At 35.4% G+C, this 23,116-nt stretch overlaps 1 protein-coding gene across 2 annotated transcripts in view; it reads left to right on the top strand.

The window, feature by feature from the left end:
- LOC134529308 (chondroitin sulfate synthase 2) overlaps positions 1–18,603 on the top strand; it is an 83,769-nt gene extending 65,166 nt beyond the window's left edge. For both annotated transcript variants that reach the window (XM_063363222.1, XM_063363223.1), the window contains 5 exons: positions 2,628–2,794; positions 5,656–5,836; positions 11,212–11,484; positions 13,859–14,045; positions 17,215–18,603. In XM_063363222.1, the coding sequence (XP_063219292.1) occupies positions 2,628–2,794; positions 5,656–5,836; positions 11,212–11,484; positions 13,859–14,045; positions 17,215–17,558 (1,152 nt within the window). In that variant the 3' untranslated portion in view covers positions 17,559–18,603. The remainder of the gene's footprint in view (positions 1–2,627; positions 2,795–5,655; positions 5,837–11,211; positions 11,485–13,858; positions 14,046–17,214) is intronic.
- The last annotated feature ends 4,513 nt before the right edge of the window (positions 18,604–23,116 follow it).

Here is a 23,116-nt window from a genome sequence, read left to right as displayed (position 1 = left end):
ACTTAGATATGCCACTGATTTTGCGATTATTACTTGCACGGAAACGCGTCTCAGGAGACTCATGAATGAAAATAAGAAAATAACCTTATTCATGGTGACTTCACACTCGTTTTTTATATAAACAGTTTCAGAAGGAAGGCAGAAGTATTGTTTGTAGTTTTACTGTAGTTCAGGGTAAAATTATTAAGGACAAAAATCTGGACTTCGCCATCTATTCTGGCAATGTGCAGCCAGTGTGGCGCTCTTGTCCGCGTCCCACACCCACCTCCTTCACACTTCAGACCAGCAGGTGTCCGCACGAGGAATTATCCTGCACGCGCGGTCTACACAGTTAAATGCGCGAGGCTCGTTGCTGGGGGTTGTTGCCTCGCACCAGCCAGGGCGCTTGCCTTGCGCTCACAATTTTGTGCAATGATCGCCACAAATTGTCTCGTTGTGGAGGGATGAAGAAAAGTAAGAAAATTCATTTAAATTTGTGAAGTCTCATAAACTAAACTGTGAATAAATGCTTATGTACACAGTTCGCAACAAGTCTGAAAAACTTTCTCAAAAAAGGTTTGGAAAACTTCAAAGTAATATTCTGTGTTTCTGTACTAACAAAACTGGAAGCACAGTTAATTGCAATTTCTAAATTTAATAGCACCGCAGTCTGCTTTACAAAATTTGGGGCAAAATACTAGGCCGTTGTTACATTAATAGTTGCAGGTATCACAACCAGTGTCCAGGTGGCGGTTCTCTCTGCACTCAAGTCCAGTGGTGACTCGCGATGTCGTCTCAAAGTCCCACTCCCGGATGTCTTGCAGATAGCAGGTGCCACGATGAACTCTCTTACGCACCGCAGCAAAGACTCCACACCAGGTCGTCACGCATGTGCAGCGTGCACCATTTGCGTGTCACATTAGAACATACCAAAATTATGTTATGAGTCACAGTACTGGGTGGCACACCCTCACACGCATGGGAGTGCAAATTACGGTACACTAGTCCCTAAATGGTGGCACACCAACAACTAAATAAAGTACTATAAAAATGTTTAATAATGTGTTCTAGCTAAAATAGAATTTAGTTTTAAGAAATAACAAAGCACAGTAACTATTATTTCAAACAAAGAATTAATTTACTTTAAATTACAACATACTAAAGGCTTATGCCAGCACGAAAATAACTGGGTGAAATAAAAATATTAGAAAAATACTAACCTGGATATGTGCCTAGTGCCTCAATTAAAAAAGTAAAAGCTAAGATCATGATTGAAATAAGGTACACCCCCTCTGTTCAGTTGGCATGGTTTTGAAGTAATGACGTCAATAAATTGTGACATGATTTGAAGTAGTATGGTGATAATTTCAAGTTAGCACAGCTTTTTTTGTAAATTTTTATTTCCGTGCACGCACATTGACAATAGTACTGGTGTAGCTTTAAATACAATGCAATAAATTAATAATGTGATGAATCAACAAACAATATTTTGCTCTTTCCTTAAAAGCTATTTTCTTCCTTCATTGTGCGTATATTTATCCCTGATGACACCCGTTTGTTCAGCCAATGTTTATTTTATGCCATCCTGCATGTCAGTAGCATCTCTGGAGAGTAAAGCTAGAATCTTTCAGGGATATTTTTCCTTGTGCCTACTCGGATGCGCTAGTAGCAAATCATGGCAGAAGCAAGCACATATTTAGTAAACAACAGAGCCGGGAATTACGTTAACAGGTTAAATAATCTTTCTAATAATAGAAAACATTAAGTTTAAGCTTTACTTAAATCTTATTAGAACTGAAATATATCTCCTATATTAATAACATTATTTTGTAACTCATAAATGTTGTTAGCACCTACTTAGCAATGTTATGCCCAAGCCTTATTTTGTAAACAATGTGGTACATGAATTTTTAAAAATTTTATTGTAGGTTGTTTAATCTCAAAATGTTATTCAACATTGATTTTAATGCACTTCATATGTATTTAGACATATATGTGTACTGTAAGTTAATTTTAATGGGAGCAGTGTTTTGATTAAAATGATAGTCAGCAGGCACACTTACTTGATTCGAAATTGAATTAATTTGATTAACATACATTCTTATGGAAAAAGTGTATTTGATTAGTGCTCTGTTTTCCTGGAATGAATTAGAGCATTAGGTACTTTGAGGGGCGGGTGTACTTAAGTAGATTGGTAGGTACCATGCACCGCCAAACATTGGGATAGCTATGGAAACTGGTAAGGGGATGGTGCAGAGTTTGTTGAGAAACAAGGCTAAGGTGAGAAAGCAGTCTATTACTTGAGCACCGGAACATGTTGGCATGGACTGACAGTGTGGGACGTGCAGTGTTTGCATTGGCAGCAGATAACGTACATGGGGAACGAGCATTCTAGAGTGTGTGTGAGCTGGTGCACAGAAGTATTAGATTCGAAGAAAATTAAAGGAACAGGCAAAATGTGGCACTAAATAGTGGAAACATAAAATTTAAATAATTTTAAGTTATTTCTCATTATTTTTTGTGTATCTCAAATGTACTTGAATGAGTTTTAGCAACTGCAATATGTTTATGTCTTGATATTAATTTTTGTTTTTGAAACTTTTGTTAGGAATCTCTTTTAATCTACTTTGTTTACCTTGTTTGTACAGGTCATCTTAAATGCTACAATTTCCTATGTGAAACAAATTTATGAAGGCAGATTCCAGTTTAAGAAATTTTTGCGAGGTTATCGACGTTTTGATCCAGCTCGTGGACTGGATTATATTATGGATTTGGTCTGGATTGATACATTGAATGCCGAAGTAACTCACAAAAGGTGTTAATGTGTGATTATTATATAATTATTAGTTATAAATCTCGTACAGTTTTTCATTTTGTTACTTATTAAGGTTAAATCTATATTCATGATTAGTACCATATGTTCTTTCAAAGTCATTCTGATATAGTTCATAGGTGTTCTGGGCAAATCACAACTAGATCTATCACTAGCCAATTCAAGTTAAGTAAAGAACCTGCTGCCTAAAAGCACTACCATTTTGTAATGGAATAGTTATTTTGTTTTTTCAACTATCTCACACTAAGCCCACTTGCAGGGTTGTTAGTTTGCATGAAAATAATTGCCCTATTTAGTTTTAAATTCTCGTGTTAGATTGTTTTTGCTCCTGTTCATACTTCAGAGATATAACCAAAATAGCAGAAAAATTTAAGTCAATACACCACCAAACACTGAAGTGGAAGTCAATACTCAGCATAACACCAAAATGCAAGGAAAAATACAAAATGCAGCAAAATTCACTTATATTACCTCATTTTGTTTGTTAAAACATGTAATTAATTTCATAAATATTTAGTTTAGGCTTTTGTTGAAAAAAACTTAAAATATTATGACTTTCGTCTAACTGGAATTGGTCTAGATTGCACATACTTGCACTTGAAGGAATTTTGATTGGATATCGAAATATTATTTAAGTTCCAGAAAAAAGTTACTGCCGATGTTTCCATGACTGAAATAAAGACTCTCAGAGCTGTTACTGATTTCTACTGATTTTTATTTTCCTTCGTGAAAAATTCACAAGTCACAAGTCTTAACACAAAAACAAATACATGACAAAAAAACACAAAAAAACTACTCCACTTGTGCAAACAACTCAGTTCATTACTTAGGTACAGTATTTGATTATAGTTCATGGACAAAATCCCGCAGTTGCTTGCGATCCACGGCCGAGATACCATGGTCTGCTCAGCGTGTTCACCAATTAACTAAAAATACTTCATTCTAGGCCTTCGCTGCCGCCTGTGGTCATAAAACTCTGACTGCCCAAAATAAGGTTAAAAAACATTTCGGCCCGGACTACAAGCATAAAATTATTTCCTCCACTACATAAAAATGCTAATTTGACAAGCCGCTACTCAACATGTATACTCTCGCAGATGCCTAACTAACAACTAACATAGTGATCTACAAATACAGCTTCTTGCCCATTGGGAAATACTATACTCATGATGCCATCAACAACCAATCTCAGAGAAGCTTACAATTTTGATCAATGACAAAATACTTTTCGATCATGAAAACGAACCGTGATGCTTTGTGACTTCGCCCACAAGACACGTCACGTGATCTACTTTTCCACATTCAAAATATACATCTGTCTCCCTCCAATGCTTACGTAACTAATAAAACCATTGTGTCAGCCTGATTTCAGACAAAGAACCATAGCAAATAATACAAAAGAAAATTACATTAACATACCCAAAACTTAACCAACCAGTAAAAAATATATTAGAGCAGTTTTATACGGCCTAGTTCAATGGAAGTAAACAAATTATCAGAAATACCTACAAACATGAAATAATGTAAATAATGATCATAAAACACTTTGCAAAAGCACAAATACTTCTCACAAGAATAAAAATCTGTTATTTACATCAGACCAGAAAACCTAACCATGCATCATCTCATATTATAAAAACATAATAAATTTACATTTACAATAATTTACAAAGTTTGGAGGGCAGTAACTGGTTTGTTATAGGTTTTTTCAAAGTAAAGTAAATAATAGCAGAGTACAGCAGATAGTACTATCTAGACATGGCTAAAGGCCTACACAGAAACATCACAAGGAACTGTATAAGTATAATGATTGCAAATTGGTTTCTTTTTATTCATATAAATAATATTGAAGGAAAAAGACAGTGACATAAAGTACAATTATATTTGAAAATATGTTGGTACCAGAAATAAATCTAAATCACACTTTCAATGAAATAATTTTTTTACAGCTGTTTAAAAAGTTATGTAGGTGTAGAAGTTCATTCAAACAACACAATTTCTTTTTTTTTTATGTAATTTTATACTTAATGCTCATTACTTTAAAAATAAATTATAACGAAACTTGTCAAAATATGAAAACCATAAAATCTTTACTCTTAGGCATTATATTTAAAAATAAATATGTAGCTGTGTATGTGTGTGTGTGTGTATATGTATATATATATATATATTTAGAGAGAGAGAGAGAGAGAGAGAGAGAGAGAGAGAGAGAGAGAGAGAGAGAGAGAGAGAGAGAGAGAGAGAGAGAGAGAGAGAGAGAGAGAGAGAAAACTTCCTAGTTAACAATACAGAATAATATTAAATTGTTTATAGTTGCAGTTTTTTGTTCAGCTTACCCATCAATATAACTTATGTAGTATTGTTCTATGTACACATTTTAATTGTCTTACAACAAATTGTTGTATCAGTTTATCAATACTATTGTGCTCAATATGAACCTATTTTTATGTATTTGTATTTTATTTTTTTAATGATGTTTAAGATAAAATCCATTAATCTATTGTTCCCACCAAGAATTTGAAAGCAAACAGCAGGAAAAGTGGTTATATCTCACCCCTTCCCCCTCAAAATGAAATTCTGTATATGCTCCTGCTAAAGAACATTGTATTTGTATAATAGGAAACAGAAATGCTGTTTCTTGTAAATTTATTCGTGAACCTTAGAAGGATTTCTTATTACAGTACAACATTAAGTGTTTCGTCTAGCAAGAGATGTTGGTGGTTTGAGTAAGTTACAACATAGTTCATTGCATGCATTGTTATGTATTTTTAGGTATGTAATTAAACTTAATCTTGCTTATTTACAACAAATTAATGCAATAATTTTTTTTCTCTTAATTCAAGAATTGAAGTTTGCAAGCCATTAGGGAAAACTGAGCTTGTGCCTATGCCTTATATAATGGAGAATACACGAGTCAATATGATTCTTCCTGTCACTGCTGGTGATCGTCAGTTAACAAAAAAATTTATGGAACACTATACCAGTGTGTGTATGGAGAAGCACGACAAAACGTTTCTTATGTTGGTATGTTCAATATCTGTTTTTCTGTATTTTTGTTTTACTTCAGCTAATAAATACACTGGCAGAAAATGAAATCTTAACACCAAGAAGGAGTTGTGCTAGATAAACGAAATTGTGAAATATGACGCCTTTTTAAATTTGGCGCTAGTCGACGAAGAGTTGTGGTAGTAGTGCTACTATGACTTTGCAAAGAAAGTTTGCTTTAAATATGCCATGTAAACTTTGTGAGAGTCAGTCATCGTCCATTGTTAATGTTTGAGGTAGGAGTGAGTCAAATATGCCTTTAAGGAAATCAAGGCAGTATCAGCAGCTTACTGAGTTTGAATGAGGCCGTGTGATAGGGCTACAAGAAGGTGGATATTCTTTCTGCAATGTTACAAAAAGACTTTGCCAGTATATATATCCACAGTGTTTCGGTGTTGACAACAGTAGTCACAGGAGGCACTATCTCAAGAAGACCAGGGTCCGGCCGCACGTGGGCCTGTTACAAATTATTATTAATAGTTGGGCAACGATTGAATAAATTAGAGGCAGGGGTATGCAACAACAGTTTATTAGGGATAAATACAATTTTTACGTCAATAGGTAGTGCTTCGATATTTCGGTTAGCGAAATGGCTCCCCAAGGATTCTGATTAAGCGTGCACTGTGAACACATAACAAAAATTACTGTCACTGCAAATAACACTCTATGAAACATAGCTTGAAGTGTGATTTGTTCTTCTTGTTATGTCAACAACTTTATTTTTAAGTTTGTAAGAAACAAAATGGCAGACCAAAACATTAAGGTAATTATGAATGATTAACCTTCTCTTAAAAGGCCTTAATCCTTATATGAGTATAACAGAATAGATTAAACAAAAAGACAATTACAGTGTTTATATATATATATATATATATAAAAAACTATAACTAAATGACTCGCTCGGGGTTCACACTGTCTGTATATCGTTAGCCCTCGTACACTGCGCGTTACTCCCGCCCTGTCTCTAAAGTATAGGTGTTGAGTTGTCACTCGCCTCTTTTGATAGTCCCGACGTCTTCTATATCCCAGCGGGAGGTCGACGATGAAAACCTGGTGGGGCCTTGTCCCCGAACAACCTCACAGGTGCACTGTGGAACTCAGGCTGCTCTGGGTCGCAGACCGGGAAACGTCAGCCATGTCTTCGCTGCCAGAGTCACGGGTTCGGGACCCGGCGCAACTCGTCCCGGTGCCTCCTCTGCAGGGGCTTGATTCCTCGCTTGTCGTGACAGGGGCTAGCCTCGGGACTAGCACGCCGTCATGAAGCCAAGCCCTCCCTCGCTCTGGGTTGTGGATCCGTGTTAATCCGCCACGGCGTGGACCGGGTCTCTGATGTGACGTCACACCCCCAGGACCTGAAATCTCTAACTCTTGTTACGTACGCTGGGCTGCAGGTAAACACTCAATAATGAGTAATTAAATTAAGGCCTTGGAAGCGTCAGCCCAGAAAACAAAAACAACAACAACAATAATCACATAGGTGCCCAGACGTCGTACAAAAGAATTTTATTTATAACCTCCTAGCAACTCTAGTAGGCTATGTGGATCGGGGATGAATAGTAATGAAATAACAAGACTGGTGGTTTTATTTATATAACTGCCCTTTTACTAAAATAATTTACTTAGGTTTTTATGTATCTTTTAAGTACACTGATATTAAAACATATTAATTACAACATGGAGGGAGCCCCGGGGCAACAAAATACATATAAAAGTAAAACAATCATACCTCTTGAACTTAACACTGGTTTTAAGTGAGCTCGCAGGCTCAAAAGAAAGAAACAATTACATTATGTTTTTAATTTTCTTTTCAAATGGAATTTAATTATATCCTGTGTCCTGGCACCGGAGGTTTCGGTAGATTAATGTCCAGAAGAAATCATTTTGTGTAGAAAGTTGTATCTCGACCGGAGAGGGGAGAAACTTCTGACTGCATAAGCCCAATCACGGACTGCTAATTTGACAGTGAAGTTCCATTCTAATTTGCAGTCTTGAAGCTAATCTTGCATCTAAACTTGCAGCTAACCTTTGGAGATAAACTTGGAGCTAAATTTTGAGCTAATTTTGGAGATAATTTTGGAGCTCAACTTGGAGATAAACTTGGAGGCTGATTTTGGAGATAATTTTGGAGCTGAACTTGGAGATAAACTAAACTTCGAGCTAAACTTCGAGGCTGAACTTCGAGATAAACTTCGAGGCTGATATTAGACCCCGCCTGCAACCAAAGTCCCAAATTACTTAGACTGGTTAACAGGCGGCTAAGCCTGGGCAAGACTATGCTCAGGGAAAGGCAAAAAAAGGGGAGGGGAGGGATGACGACCACTTACCCAAAACAGCGGGGTGAAGTCATGTAGGCTAGCTCCGGGGGCAGAGAAAGCAGCTCGTGGCACGGAAGTTCGCGGTAGTCATGTTGAGAGATAATGAAATAAATTAAGATTAGCAAAAACAATTGCAGGCAGCGAAATTTAAAATTAAGAAAATTGAGGCATCTATGCCTTGACGTTGGTGACTACATGACGTAGTGTCGAGTCTTGGTCGAACAACAGAGATTTACTCTCGCGGATCGCTACGCGTGGTCCGCACAGACCAGATGCTGCCCGCCGAATCCTTGAAAAATGGTGTCGGGGCGCCTAATTAAAGGAAGCAACTGCACCCGGCCAAAGAAGGGGGGGGGGGGGGGTGTGATTGCCTGAAGGTGTCCGGAAGAAATGCCCGAAGGGGCGAAGCACAAACTACAAAACGCTCGCTGCGCTCTCACACGAGTCGCAGGCGAACTAAGATCGCAATCGCACTACGACTGCTGCCAAGGTCGATTGTGACAAGCTGTCTCTTATGGGAGAGAAGAGTAGTGCGCTTTGGCGGCCAAGATGAGAACCTGCGTGGAGGATCACAGAAATGTCCACTAGAGTGCACTGAGCTCGCTCGCGACCAGCGCCCAGACCCCAGAGCAAGGTTAGGAATTTTTCCCGCTGCTAGACTTCGCTGAGGGCTCTGTTAGACAAGGGCGAATGTTCTTGAAGAGACAATGTCCCCGCCTGGGTTCACTGGGGGTCGATGCTCCGGGTTGAAGTTTCCGTGAAGCCACAGGTGGGTGATGAGGGGAGGGGGGTTTAAATTTGCTAAATGGCCTGGGAAAAGCGTCATGTGGACAGTCCCGAGGCGTCGCCGCAGACTGTAACCTAGTCCAGTACGTGCTGGCAAAACCCTTACCTATGCTTGCCTCCGAGAAATGAAAGTTGCTAGCAGTGAGCTTGGGGTAGCATTCGCTAGCACGAAAAGTCATTCTGTTACATGGAGAAAACGTGATGCGAACCGCGGCCGAGATGCAGCTATAGCCAATTGTCAGCAAACAGTATCTAATTGAAGCCTGCGAACAAGCGCAGGTGCACTGGGTTGCACAAGATTACGTCGGAGTGTGCAGTAATGGAAACAAAATTAAATTAAATTAAAAATGCAAATTTATTGTTTGGTTTCCTCCTTTAAAATTTAAATTTAAAATCGTACATTTGTGCCTGAAAGTGGAACTTAAACGGCACACTCTTTTCACTCGGCTCACCTAGAACAGGGGCTGCGCTTCCATCAGGAGCACCAGAGTCCATCCTGATTGCCCTTCCTCTGGGTTGTCCCAGAAGACTGCGTATTCACTGCATGCCGGTGGTGAATCATACTTCATCTGCAGCAGCCATTGGAGCTTCAGATGACACCTAAATGACACAGTGAACTGTAACAAATCAATTTCTTGAGGGAAAGCTCCGAGCCGGATGTGCTGGACCATTATGTCACTATGAGAGCTGTTTCTGTCTTGGTGCCAGCGATGGCCGTAGGTTGGTAAGAAGGAGGCCAAATGAGCTCTTGGAACCAAGCTATCTATGGTGTCGACACACTGGACCTACACGAGAAGTTTAGTCTGGGGAGATTTCCTTTGACAGCAGGAGTACTCTAGCCGTTATTCCAAGAACCTTGACAGCGGCTTCGTACGTCAGACTGGTGACTGAACTGGTTGTGCTGCTATGCATTTGCAGTATTCAAGGGGCTTTTTTCCTACAGGATAATGCTCATCATCATACCACTGCTGTCACACAACATGCTCTACAGTTTGTTAACCAGTTGCCTTGGCCTGCAAGATCACTAGGCCTTTTGCCCATTGAGCACGTATGGGACAACCCACAGCAACTTTACAATACTAGCATGCACCCTTGCATACTTGCATTCAAAATTATGGGGACTTCAGTGGTTATTAATGTTCCACCATGTCACATGTCTTCTCGCACAGACTTAAACCTGTGGCCTAGAAATTTTGATCAAATAAATATGTTGCTTAGACAATTTCTTAGCCTAAATTGCATTCCTCTAAACCAATGTCTTCTTGGTGTTGGGATTTAATTTTCTGCCAGTGTGTCTTACATTCTAAGTAAATTATTAAATAATGTAAAACTAAATTGCATGCCAAAATCTAGTTTTTTGTTTTGCAGTCCATGTTGTGAGGGGTTATAAATTTTGTTAATAATTGTTAAAGCGTACTTTGGGGATACAATGGTGTAGTAGTTAGACCCTTATCTCTCATAAAGATGATCTGACCCACCAATGCATTCCGTCGCTACACCATCTCACTGTTCCACCCCTAATTTTTCTCAAAGACCTCAATTTCTCCACTAAATTAAAACCTAAATTATGTCATCTTTACACACCTCATCTCACTGCACTGAAAATGTTAAGAGATAAGGCAGATTGTCTGGTGAAATAGGTGAAATATATTTAATCTTAACTTCTTACAACAACAGGCCATTTAACAATGTTCTTTATTTTTTTGGTACTCCCTACAAGCAAAGATGTGTTGAATGTTTAAAGTATCCCCCTTGTATCTATACTACTTCATCATTTTTGAATGATAAATCTTTCACGTAACTACCATTTCAGAATCTGTATTGAAATCTTTGGCTTTACAAGACATAGGGACAGTAATTTAGTATAATTTTCAACAATTGACAATGTAAGACTGATTTTTCATATTTGAGTACATAATCAAAAAGTGATATTCCAGTAGATTGTGAGAAAATAGTATCTGGAATCAAATTTGAACAGTATTGAAAATAAAATTTGTTAAATTTAAATAAACCAAAATGTGAAATAAAACTTCTGGAGTAAATTTGTGGTAAAAATGCATAAATTCAAGATAGTATCTAGTGTAAATATGTTATGTAATTTTTAGTATGATATTTAGGTTATACTTTCAATGATCACAGTTGTGAGAATTATTTATTTGGCAGTATTAATTTTTGGCTAATTTCCCATATTGCTATTTAATTAAATGATGTTGTTTGCTGAAGTTTCATTTGTTTATTTTGTCACTTATGCAGGTTCTTTTGTACGATCCTATTGATCCTCACAAAGGAGCTAAGGATGATGTCTTTCTAGATATCAAGCAGCTAGCTTTATCACTTAGCAACAGGTACAAAAGAGATGGAAGTAGAATAGCATGGATCTCAATCAGTATACCAAGTTCCCAGAAAGATAATACAGTACTGCTCGAGTTTGCTGTTGCTGATTTGGTGGTTAAAAAATTTTCTCAAGATTCTTTAATATTAATGTGCGAGCCAAACATGGACATCCGGCAAGATTATCTGAACAGGGTAAGTCGGACTGTATTTTCAAATATGTACACAGTACCAATAGTGATTTATCAAGCTTTTAAGGGCATAAACGTTAAAAATGCCAGGTAAGTGTATATTTTTTGAGTGACACCATACTTATGCCGATTTGTGCTTTACTTAAAGTTGTTCTTCAAAATTGGATCTAAACTAACCAACATGTAGAGATTGCCTAACTCCAGTATGTAAGAACATTCATAAAACTTATCAGCTCTCCACACTGATCTAATGCTTCGTAGATGTGTCAATTATCTCATCTGTTGATGTGGCTTTCAAAACAGCTGCGCCCTCTTGGAACTGGACTCGGAGAGTGACCTGCGAGTGCATATTCATATGCCATTCTTATTTTCTACCCTTATGGCTGTTATTGTTAATGCACTATTCTGAAAAAAAAATCACAAGTAATGCCTTCAATATAGTGCACATATTTGTTGGAAAAAAAAAAAATTTAATTTTTCTAACTGAAAAAATAATTGTATATATTTTATGCAGCCCAAGAAGATAAAAATAAAAATAAAATAGTTACTGCTTGTTTAATCGAATACTGCTGATAACAAATTATAATACAATCTTAAGGAATATAAGAATATTAACATTGGTATTTTTAAAATAACTGTAACATGCGAGCAAACTATGCTAAAATTTCTAGACATGTATTTGTTCGTACATTTTTATGTCTTGATGTATAAAAAACATTTGGACACAAATTTACATGATGCTTTTGCCTTAAGTTGTATATTTCAGTTCAAAATACAGTATTATCTAAATAATTTCCTTAAGAAGTAGAAAGCTGAATTTTGTAATTTATATTTTCTGCAACCTCATTGGTTTCAAACGGCAGAACATTTTGGGTTTTGATGTGCACGTTTGTTTGTAATAGCAACTATTGAATTCCAAAAAATGACTGTAAATTCTTCGCATTTTTTCAGGGATGCGTGGAAGCATCAGATAATTTTGACCTTGAAATTCAGTTACTAGCAGGCAGTGTGCTAGCATGCATATGTTTATTGTTATTGCAGCATTACAGGTCATGACTAGGAGCAAGCACTGTTTTTGTTTATTTTTATAATTAATCGAGTACTTTGCATGAAAAATTTGTTCTTTTTCAAGAATAGTGCATTTGTTGTAGTTTGAAATCTATGATAAAAATACAAACTTAAAGTTTTAAAGATTATGAACATAACTGGATCACCTAATGCAATGTTAAATTATTGTCTTAGGGGGCTTGCGATATTAAAGACATTTTGTGTTTGCCTTGGATGCTACCACGAGGGAGGGAATATGGACCCAGAGGAGACTCTTTTTACAGAGCCGTGACATTGCCAGTGTGGGTACAAGACTCAATTCTCTCGATTACATCCAACCATAAGATCTAGCCTACTCAAGAGCATTGGACACGCTACTTAATAATCAAGAAAACAGGTGATCACTGGTAGGCTCTCCAGGCATCCCACATACTTGAGTCTCTAAACTTGTAAAACATGTGGTTAATCAAAAAGATTCACAAAAAATATGGTAGGGGCTATTTACTATACGTGACTCTCATTAATGATTATGTTTACAAATTACAAAAAAAATTTCAACAGTTCATAAAGCATAACAGCATGGAATTGGTTTAGGGATGCCTTGGTACACCCACATATCCAGACAAAGTTTAAGTTAACATTAATTAGAAAATGTTCATAGCACAGAATAAAAATAATTAACTTAAACCGTCCACCACCCGAAGTAAGCCTTGAGGAAAACATGAGAAAGTAATACTAGATGCGACTCAGTCAGTAAAAGCAAGGTTGAAACCCTCCAGGTGCAGAGAGCATCTTACTCTGGGGTGGCTGTCCGGTTGAGACTGGGGCAGAGCTGTGCACAGTGGCGGCAAGCAGGTGTACACGCGTCAAACTAAGTGGTCGTTAGGCTAACTGTGTATCCGTGCTGATGGCAAAACAAAGTTAACTCTTAAATAAGCCTTAAATAATTAAATACATTCACGTGTACATTGTTATATTTTAATTATTACCTAAATCAGATTTTAAAATCAATAAAAGTATTCTTGAGTGGGGGTGCATTCAGAAACACCCATGCATGGCACTGTTGTGTCATTATTTCAATTATTTATAATTATTTAAATGGGGAAAAAAATTAAGGTTTTACAATAGTAATTAATTATAATATAATGTATTAGGGTTGTGTGGCACTGATTTTATGTGGCTAGTATTTAAAGAAGGACATGCACACACTCTGGCAGGAGGTTTGAATACACTGCAAGAATGAGGTTATGGGTCACATTGGGCTCACAGCCGCTGGTTAACGTCAAAATGTTGAATTGGTTTTATAATGTATTGTGTTAATTTTCTTCTAGGTGCGCATGAATACAATTCTCCAGAGACAAGTTTTTAGTCCAATACCGTTCACAGAATTTAATCCTGATGTAACATATACTTTTATCCCTTCAAGAAGCAGAGAGTCCGATATAAATAAAAATTATGGACATTATGATGTACATGCAACACGCCATATTTCATTTTACATTAAGGACTATGTCACAAGTAAGTACTACAAAAGTTTGCGTTGTGTATTTTGTTATAGCTTATTCAAAATCATAGTGACTGATGATTATTTGATCGGTTTGTGTCCAGGAAGTCTCAAATTCTATCTGGACACCCCACCATAGTAATACTAGGTTTTATAAATGGTAACCATGTAAATGTTATAGCTGAAGGGTTTCTGAAATCCATCCATCTCAGCTTCTGTTTTCATCATTTGTTATTATTTATTTTCCTTTAAAAACACAGTGTAACATTTTAGAACATTTAAGAGTTATAATTTCTCATTGTGGCTTGTAGTTGCAACTATAATCAAATGATAAAGATATAGTTAATATAGTGAGTAATGTGTACCTGGCTTCATAACTTCAGCTCATCGCTGTTAAAGAAGCAGCTCAACTGAAAAAAAAGTTTAAAATTTTGAAAATAGTATTATTGAGTAGGTACTATTAATGTTGCTTGTTTATCTTACAGAGCAGCATTTTTCATGTCCTATTGGGTTTTGAAACAACTCAATAGTGGGGAGGGCGATGAAGACAAGGGAAATTGTGGGGTAAAAATCATTAAAATAAGAAAGTATTTACGTGAAAATTATTTAAATTGCTATTATAAATTGACAGCAATTTAATATTTTTTCAGAAATCTTTACACGTTGTTTATTCCATAACCACATATTTTTTCATCTCTTTAAAGACCTTCACAGGTACTAAGTTTTTCAGTATCTAGTGGGAATTAACACTCAATTTTGCAAGAATTCACACCCTTTATTGATTTTATATTATTTCAAATATAGCTAAATTAACTAACATTTGACTTAAGTTATGATCCCTTATACCGACAAAAACCTCACCACCGTGGAAAAACATGTATTTTACGAAAACTCAACAATTTAAAAATTTTACATTATTTTAAATATATCTGTCTTAAGTGACCTTTTACTTAGGTTATGATCACCAAAACCTACAAACACCTAGCCTTTTTCAGTAAAACTTAGCCTTTCTGGAAAACCTACCCTTTCCGGACAACCTACCCTTCCCATGAACTAAGTGAAATAAAAAAATTATATTCAATATCACACAAATTTAAAACTTAAGAAATATGAAAAACCTAAACCAGAAATTTATACTATCTTATACACACTTGAGTACTCCTAATATCATTCAATTGTTAACCAAACCTTAATCAAAGAAAATATAAATCTCACTTCTATGCAATAAAACAAAGACCAGAATACAATGCACAATATGGTAGAAATGATACAAAAACATAAAACATTCCAGCAGAAAATTAACACATTTATGGGTATTACTCTTCTTGTAATATGACAATGCTGTTTAGGAAAATAACATATTTAAAAAATAAAAAATAAATTAACTTTTTTTTTACGAGCCGCTACTTCAACAATTAAGCACACCATTACATAAAATTATTTTTAACCACCTTCACTTAAAACAAGCACTGTGCACTTTTAAACTAACAACACTGGCGGTTGCTCTGGTGCAGTACAAACACAGTGGTACCAACTCATCGTCATTGAATCATTACACAACTTATGTCAAAAATTTCTCCTTAAGATGTCACACTAAGTAGTTCTGCAGTCTAGACGAAGGCTGTCTGCAGCTGAGAAGCTTGCTAATCTTGATTCCTCACCTGCTTTGTGGGTTAGCTGGATGGCTCCTAAATGAGCTCTGGAGCTAGTGACTGCTTAATTGATTGAGAGCAGTGATGATTTTGAAGTTGTGCCACCACCTTTGGTCCTGAAGATGTTGCGTTACTTGTATGCACTGTTGAGCCAATGTATACAGTTCATTTTTACTGGAGTTGCAACCAAACAGTTGAAATATCCTATATGGCAGGCACTAATTCACCTTAATAGGCTCTTTTTATTGTTTCTTACTAATAACAGATCTACATTGGTGTGTATTTATAGACAGTCTATTTTACGTAACTTCACTAAATTTGTTAATTCTGGAGTATTTGTAGGTATTATATTGTACACATCCCTATGAGAATCACAGCATTTGATTGCTGCGGGACGAATTAGAAACCATAGACTAGTGTCTCATAGTATACACTGGGTAAACACTTAAAAAGAATTTTTTTTACAATATACAACAATATTATAACGATTCACAGTGTAATTAGTTAATTTTAGTACCTCTTCCTTTGTGGTGATGTCCTTTACAGCAAATATTTGATCAATCTGAACAAGTATGGATTACTCACCAATAAGGGGTAAAGCTGTAGTATTCATCAGGAGCGTACACAGAATTTCCCTTTTTTTTTTTTGGGGGGGGGGGGGGGGGGAAATTGAACCACTTTGCCCATTGTTTGCTTTAAGATTTTTTCTATTTTTTGGTGGGAATGATAGAATTTTTTAGGATTTCATCCCCTCCCCCTGCATACAATCCTAGTATTCACCCATTATATTTAAAACAGAAATTGAAAATGTAATCTTGACATGAAATACCAATATATTTTCATCTTACCATTAATAGGTAGGTATATAACTTCATAACTATGATTGCTAAAATTGCTGTTATTTCACACAAATATTCAGCATGTACATTTGTTAGTTTTAAATCTGCATGTCACTTTAATCAATATATTTGACTGTTTGAGTTACAACTACTACATTTTAGCTACTGACTTAATGAAATTTTGCATGGGAACCATGGTGGGCATTGCAGTGAGCTGGTGCTTTATTGGTGTCATCTCGTTTCCCTCACCCATTCATCCCATCAATTCTCCATTCTCATCGCATCACCCCTCATCATCTTTAAGTAACTTAATGTTGATGAGACTGTAAGCCAGGGTTTTCCAACACTGTGAGGTGGCACAATAGTGTGTTGTGAAGCTTCTACAGGTTGCTGCAAGAATTTGGTAAATAAAACAATTATCTTATATAAAACTAGCACAGTTTCAAGGTACTTAAATCCAAAACTCAGAATAAAATATAAAACTAAATATATGTGTTAAAAATGGCATAACAATAAGTTTAGGGTACTGCAGATTTCAGCAAATATGGTTAGGGTGCAGTGATCTAAACAAAGTTTGGGAAATGCCCTATTTAATTAATGATTTTGGGGATTAGACATTCAATGTTCCTTTAAGATTTTTTGTGTTCATATATTTTAAGTACTTTTAGTGTGTGCTTGTATCTTTGTTTCAGGTCGCAAACTCAGTGAATCAATAATACCAATTATCCGTACTGACAGAGATATTTCAACTACCTTTTTAAGATACCAGAATGCTTACAGAAATGCTTCAAACAATTTCATTAGTAGTATATATAGCATGTTTATTTCTTACAGTAATGTGCATATTTTAAGGTCTGTTGAGCCTAGTTTGCGACTTAGGTACGTAGATAAGAGCTGTTCAGGACTTGTACTTGCAAGGAATGTTGTCTATGATAAATGTAGGCAAACTAAAGAACTGAGTCTTGGTACTAGAAGTCAACTTGCCAAAGTAATACTAGATTATCAATCTTTAGCTGTATCAAAAATGAATGCCTAAGAATATTGAGATAATTGTTTATAGATACATGTTTGTTTATTTCTTGATTAAAAAAAAAATTCTAGTTTTGTGTACTTCTCACAGATGACATTGATTTTTTTTATAATGCCACCATTATCTATATAATTGTTTTTTAAAATGTATGTCTATGAATTTTAGTATTCAAAACTGCATTTATACTAAACAGTATGAAATTGTGTGTAATTCTTGATTGTCTTCATTTCACATTTCCTTAATTATTGCTTCATGCTTAACTATACGTTTAGTTTTTTCCCTTGATAATTGACACATTGAGCAGGCAAAGCTTTACAGCAGCGCTTAGCGCAATGTGTCATTCAACTGTTCTACTGCAGAGCAATGCTACTGTGTACTTTCTGCTTCTCTGCTTCAAGCAGACTAAACACTTTAACCAAGGTAGCTTCAGATAGAAACAAATAGTATGCTACTTAGTAAATACTGATAATTACCTAAGAGGTGAGAAATTCTGCTATTAAATGAAGTATTTCCACGTTTATTTTATTCTTATGTCTTTGAACTATTTTTTTTAGTTGTATGAAGAAATTTAAAATAAATGTGTTTTCAAGCATAAATTGTGGAACATTATCTGTATTATAAACACATCATGTAATTTTCAAAACAAAATTCAAACATTAAAAATTAATGCAAAAGGAAATAAACATTGTATTTAAAAAAATTTATTTTGCTATCAGCTGTTGATTTAGTACAATGTATAAAACTGCCTGCAGCTGTAATGCGCAGTGCTGTGGCATTACATTATCCACTAAATGCTCTTAGTCATAGATAAAATAATATATGTGTGTATTCTGTCTATCTTTAACAGTTTTTTTTGTTTATTATATTGAGACTTATATCCTTGACAGTCCTTAGTGATGGTCTCTTTAACATCTTTACCTATTATAAGCCTAAACCGTGAACAAAATCTCAGCTTTTAGGGTGGAATTAATATTCTTCTCTTGAGACACAACTTAAGATGATCTTTTTGTAATGTATCTTATTTCTCAATAAACTGAATTTTTTAACTGTATGATTTACTGCCAGTAATTAAGATGATCTTCCTGAATGCAGAATGTTTGAGACTTCGAGCTTTACAAAGCAATTCCTTAAGATGCAGAATGTAAACAAATGTTGCCAAATATTCATGATCTGTGATAAATGTAGTTATGGCCACTGAGAAGCTATACACAATGTTTATTCTGTCATTGTTCTAGTAGGAGGCTTAATATTTTACTAACAATAAAAGTCAACCAGAAAAAATTTGTTCTTTGTTGTTTTATATTCTGCTCTTACTGCCCAAATGCTCATACTTTTACATTAGACTTTTACTTGTTATAATTAAATACCAACTGATAAGTATTGCTAACAAATAATAAATAAAAATTCTAAAGGTTTGAACTGAAAATTATTTATGTTAATCCTTAAATGGTGAAACTCTAAATATGAAACATTTAATGATAATTAATACTGTACATTTAAAATTTTTTTTTTTTTCAAGGTTTGATCTTACACCCCTGGCTGATATTTATTGTCTTTATTTAAGGGGATTTATAAAATTTTAACTCTCTACTTCCCTTGCATTTGTTATTCTGCCACAGTCGTAGCCGTGTGTCAGTTGTGGATGGATGTGTGCGTGTGCGGTCATAATTGATCTTACTTTGATTTCTCTTTGTCTGTGTGGCGTATTTCAATATTAACTCTTCATTAGTAGATCAATCTGATTGTAAGGGGTTTCCTCTACCCCAATATTTTGCTCTATCCTTAGATCACGTACAAACTTTCCACATGTTTAGTTCGCCTACTAAGAAATCATAATCTGGAACTTTTGCCAACCGTGATATGCCTTCAATTGAAACTCTCAAGCTGGAAGTCCACAAGATGGAGGATTTAATAACATTGTGGATCTCCTTTGTTCCAAGGTTGATGACCTAAAAATTGAAAACCTTATTCTCAAGACCCTACTTATCGATTCGAGAGCTGAAGCTGCAGAGATCAAACAAGAACTAAGCCTCATTAAGAAAAGTTTGTGTCTTAAAAATGGAAAGACAAGTCCTTCAGTCAAGTAGTTAAGAATTCTTTGAATAGCAAGAAGGTTGAACGAGTTGTGAATCTTTTTGGCTCAGATAATGGCAGCTCTACTCGTGACCTACTTTAGTCACCGCAAGGAAAGCACAACGTCAGAAGCAATGTCACCACCCAGCTTATTGTCCAAGACCAAGATGGATTCACTCTAGTGCAACACAAGTGCAATTCCAAGATAAACTCGACCATCATTGAAACACATGAACTAGAACGGAAAAAAACACACAAATGGGCATCAGAAACATCACCTTAAAAACGGTCGCCAACCAGTGGTAAAAAAAATGAAGGCATTGTTTGTCACATGTTTCAATCCTGATATTCAGGAACAAGAAATTGCTAAATACATCTCCAAAGAGCTAAATCTTTCACATGTAAAAGTGGCGAAACTCCGGACAAAGTACAATTATTATACTACATTTCATATATCAGTTCTTGAAGAAGACTTTTCTCCGATTAATGTCATGTTTTGGCGTAGCGGGTGTTTAACAAGCCCCTTTTATGGCAAACTCCTTCCTGACCAAATTATCAGCACTAACTCTAGGTTTATTAATCTTTTTCACTCATATAACCTTAATCTAAATTCACACTACTTCACGAACAATAATCTTATCTTTAGGGATCCTTTTCTGACAGCGGAAGAACATGGTTGTGGTGTTTTAATGGCTATAAACAAACTCAACTTTCCTTCAGTTCAACTAATTAACAACCTAGATCACCCAGGAATTGAAGCTATGTGGGTAAATTAAAACATCCTCAAATAAATTTGTCATCCTTGGTAAAATCTACTTACCTCCACATACAACAAAATACACATTTCAATCGATGTCAAGGCTCTTGAAGGTAAACTAGTGTGTTACCAAGATAATATAATATACTCAGTGATTTTAATGCACCTGGTTTTGATTGGTCACTCAATCAGACAAATCATACATATAATACCTTGCATATGGTTGTCAAATATAAGGCACAGTCTCTACTTAATTTCCTTTAAGGCTTGGTCTATGACATTATAATGATATTTTTAATTCTAAAAACATTTTAGATCTTTGTTTTACCAACTTATCTCAGTGTCCAGTAACCCAAGAAAAGAGTCACTCATCATAGATGATATATATCATCCTGCTTTAATAATAAAAAATTCTTATGGATACATTTCCTTGCAAAATACCTTCTTCTATTGTTTTTAAGGACTTCAAAAATGGTTATTTCCTTGTACTTTATAGTGCCATAAAAAATTTTGATTGGAATAATTTCTACAAAACTTGTGATCCCAATGATCTAGTGGAACAACTGACCTCTTGTATATATAATAATATTAATATTTTTATTCGGGTGGTCACATAAAAGGCCTCCATTACCTTTGATGGTTTTCTATAGAGTTAATTCATGCTTTAAAATCTAAGAAACATTATAAAAGAAATAACAACATGCATTACTACTCTTTTCTCTTTACCGTAAGCAGGTAAAAAATTGAAAAACTTATTTTATAAACAACATGCACTTAAAGTCAATGGTGTTGTATCTAGTGAACCATCTGTGTTATATAATTATTGTGCTGACTATTTTTCTAGTGTTATTGTGTCCTCTAATTGTAAGATTCAAACCCCTATTCCAGAAATGTGTTATAATACAATCACAGTTCCTTCCATTTCTGAAAGCCTGGTAGTTTGGGGTATAAAGTCCCTTAATTCATCTATGTCCTAAGGTCCTGATCAAATTCCTAACTTTATTCTGAAAGGTTTTCTCACCAAACTATTATTCAATATGAATCTACAAACATAAGTTTTTCCTGACAAATGGAAAACAGCTAGGGTTATTCCCATTTTTAAAAGTAGCTCTAAATATGTTTCTATAGGCCTATCTCTCTTCTTAGTGGCCTTTCTAAAATTTTTGGAAAAAAAATATATTCAAAATTATTGATTTCACTCTGAAAAATAAATTATCTCACAATCAACATGGGTTTAAATCAGGAAAGTCCACTTCTACCAATCTTATTACCTTTTTTAATCCTATCATTAATAAAGTTACTAACAGAGGTTAGGTTGATGCCTGCTATTTTGATTTAGCTAAAGCTTTAGATTCTGTTAATCATGATATATTTATTAAATGATCTAATTTTGGTCTAAGTGATAATTTTGTAAATTGGTTCAGAAGTTATCTCAAAAATATAAGTTGTTTGTTTCCATTAACAATTGCAACTCTTCATCATGTAAGTTATAGCCAGTTCAAATGTTTAACAAGGTGATACCTTGTCACCTTTACTCTTTAAAATTTTTATTGATGATATCTCTCATGTTCCGATTCACTCCTCTGGAATAGTGTTTGCTTATGACTATAAAATCTGTAGAACAGTTACTTCTCTTAATAATTGTCATTTACTTCAATCTGGCATTAATGCAAATTATAATTGGCGCAGTCTTAACTTAGTACCTCTCAACAAGGAAATAACATACACCCTAGTACCCGTGCACATCCAAGTATGTACCCTCTTTATGAGGTGTTGGTGTGCATGTCACAACTGTAACTCTCACCACTGCCGACCCCCTCTCCTCCCACCGACACCCTCTGTTTCAAGCCTCCCGCCAACAAGTGCGTGTGTGCGTGTGTGCGTGTGTTCGGTCGCCCTGCGCGAACCATTTCGGCGCCCACCCTAACTGGAGCAGTGGAGACTGCATGTTTTTTAAATAATGTAATTCTTAAATATCTGTAAGTAGTATGTAATAGTTTCTCCGGGGACAGCTTCAGCCGACCGCCATCTTGGATTGTAACGTCACGGCGGCCATCTTGGATGACCTTGACCTTTGACCTTTAAAATTTGCCAAAACTTCCAGTTTTTAGGGAAAAAATCCCAACAAAAAATTGCAAAAAATTTGGAGAAAAAAAATCTCTTTTCGAGGGGAAAATTCCCGTTTCGAAATAAAATTTCCCGTTTTTAGTTCTCAAAAAATACCATCGCCTTGAAATGTCCCCATAAAGGCTTAAGAATAAATGTCTAAAGCCTCCCATAAGCCGCTGGTGGGAAGCTTTGACCTTGATGGCCATATTGGATTCTAGATCTATGCACATTTCATTACGGCCGCCATCTTTAAAATGTTTATCTATCGGATTTTAATGAAACAAATTAAAATTTATAAACAAATTAAATAAAATTTTGATTAAAAATATTTAAAAAATAAGGTAGAAATTTACGTTATGGCCGCCATCTTGAAAATCTGTAATTTTTATGTTAGAAAATCGGGAAAAATAAAAAAAATCATAAAAAATTAATTAATCGAATTGAATAATAAAAATTTAACTTAAAAATTCTTTAAAAAAATATATAAAAGTACACTTGCATCATGGAGCTTGGAGTCCTCGGTTCGAACCCGGTGAGGTTAAAATAAATATGGCGACAGGTCCTTCGCCCATGGAGGCCACCAGCAAGCTGACCCCCACCACTTTGACCACTTCCCTCAACAACC

The sequence above is a fragment of the Bacillus rossius genome, chromosome 2 (genome assembly GCF_032445375.1).
Source record: "Bacillus rossius redtenbacheri isolate Brsri chromosome 2, Brsri_v3, whole genome shotgun sequence".
In the NCBI taxonomy this organism is placed as follows: Eukaryota; Metazoa; Arthropoda; class Insecta; order Phasmatodea; family Bacillidae; genus Bacillus; species Bacillus rossius.
This window is presented reverse-complemented; position numbering and strand designations above follow the sequence as displayed.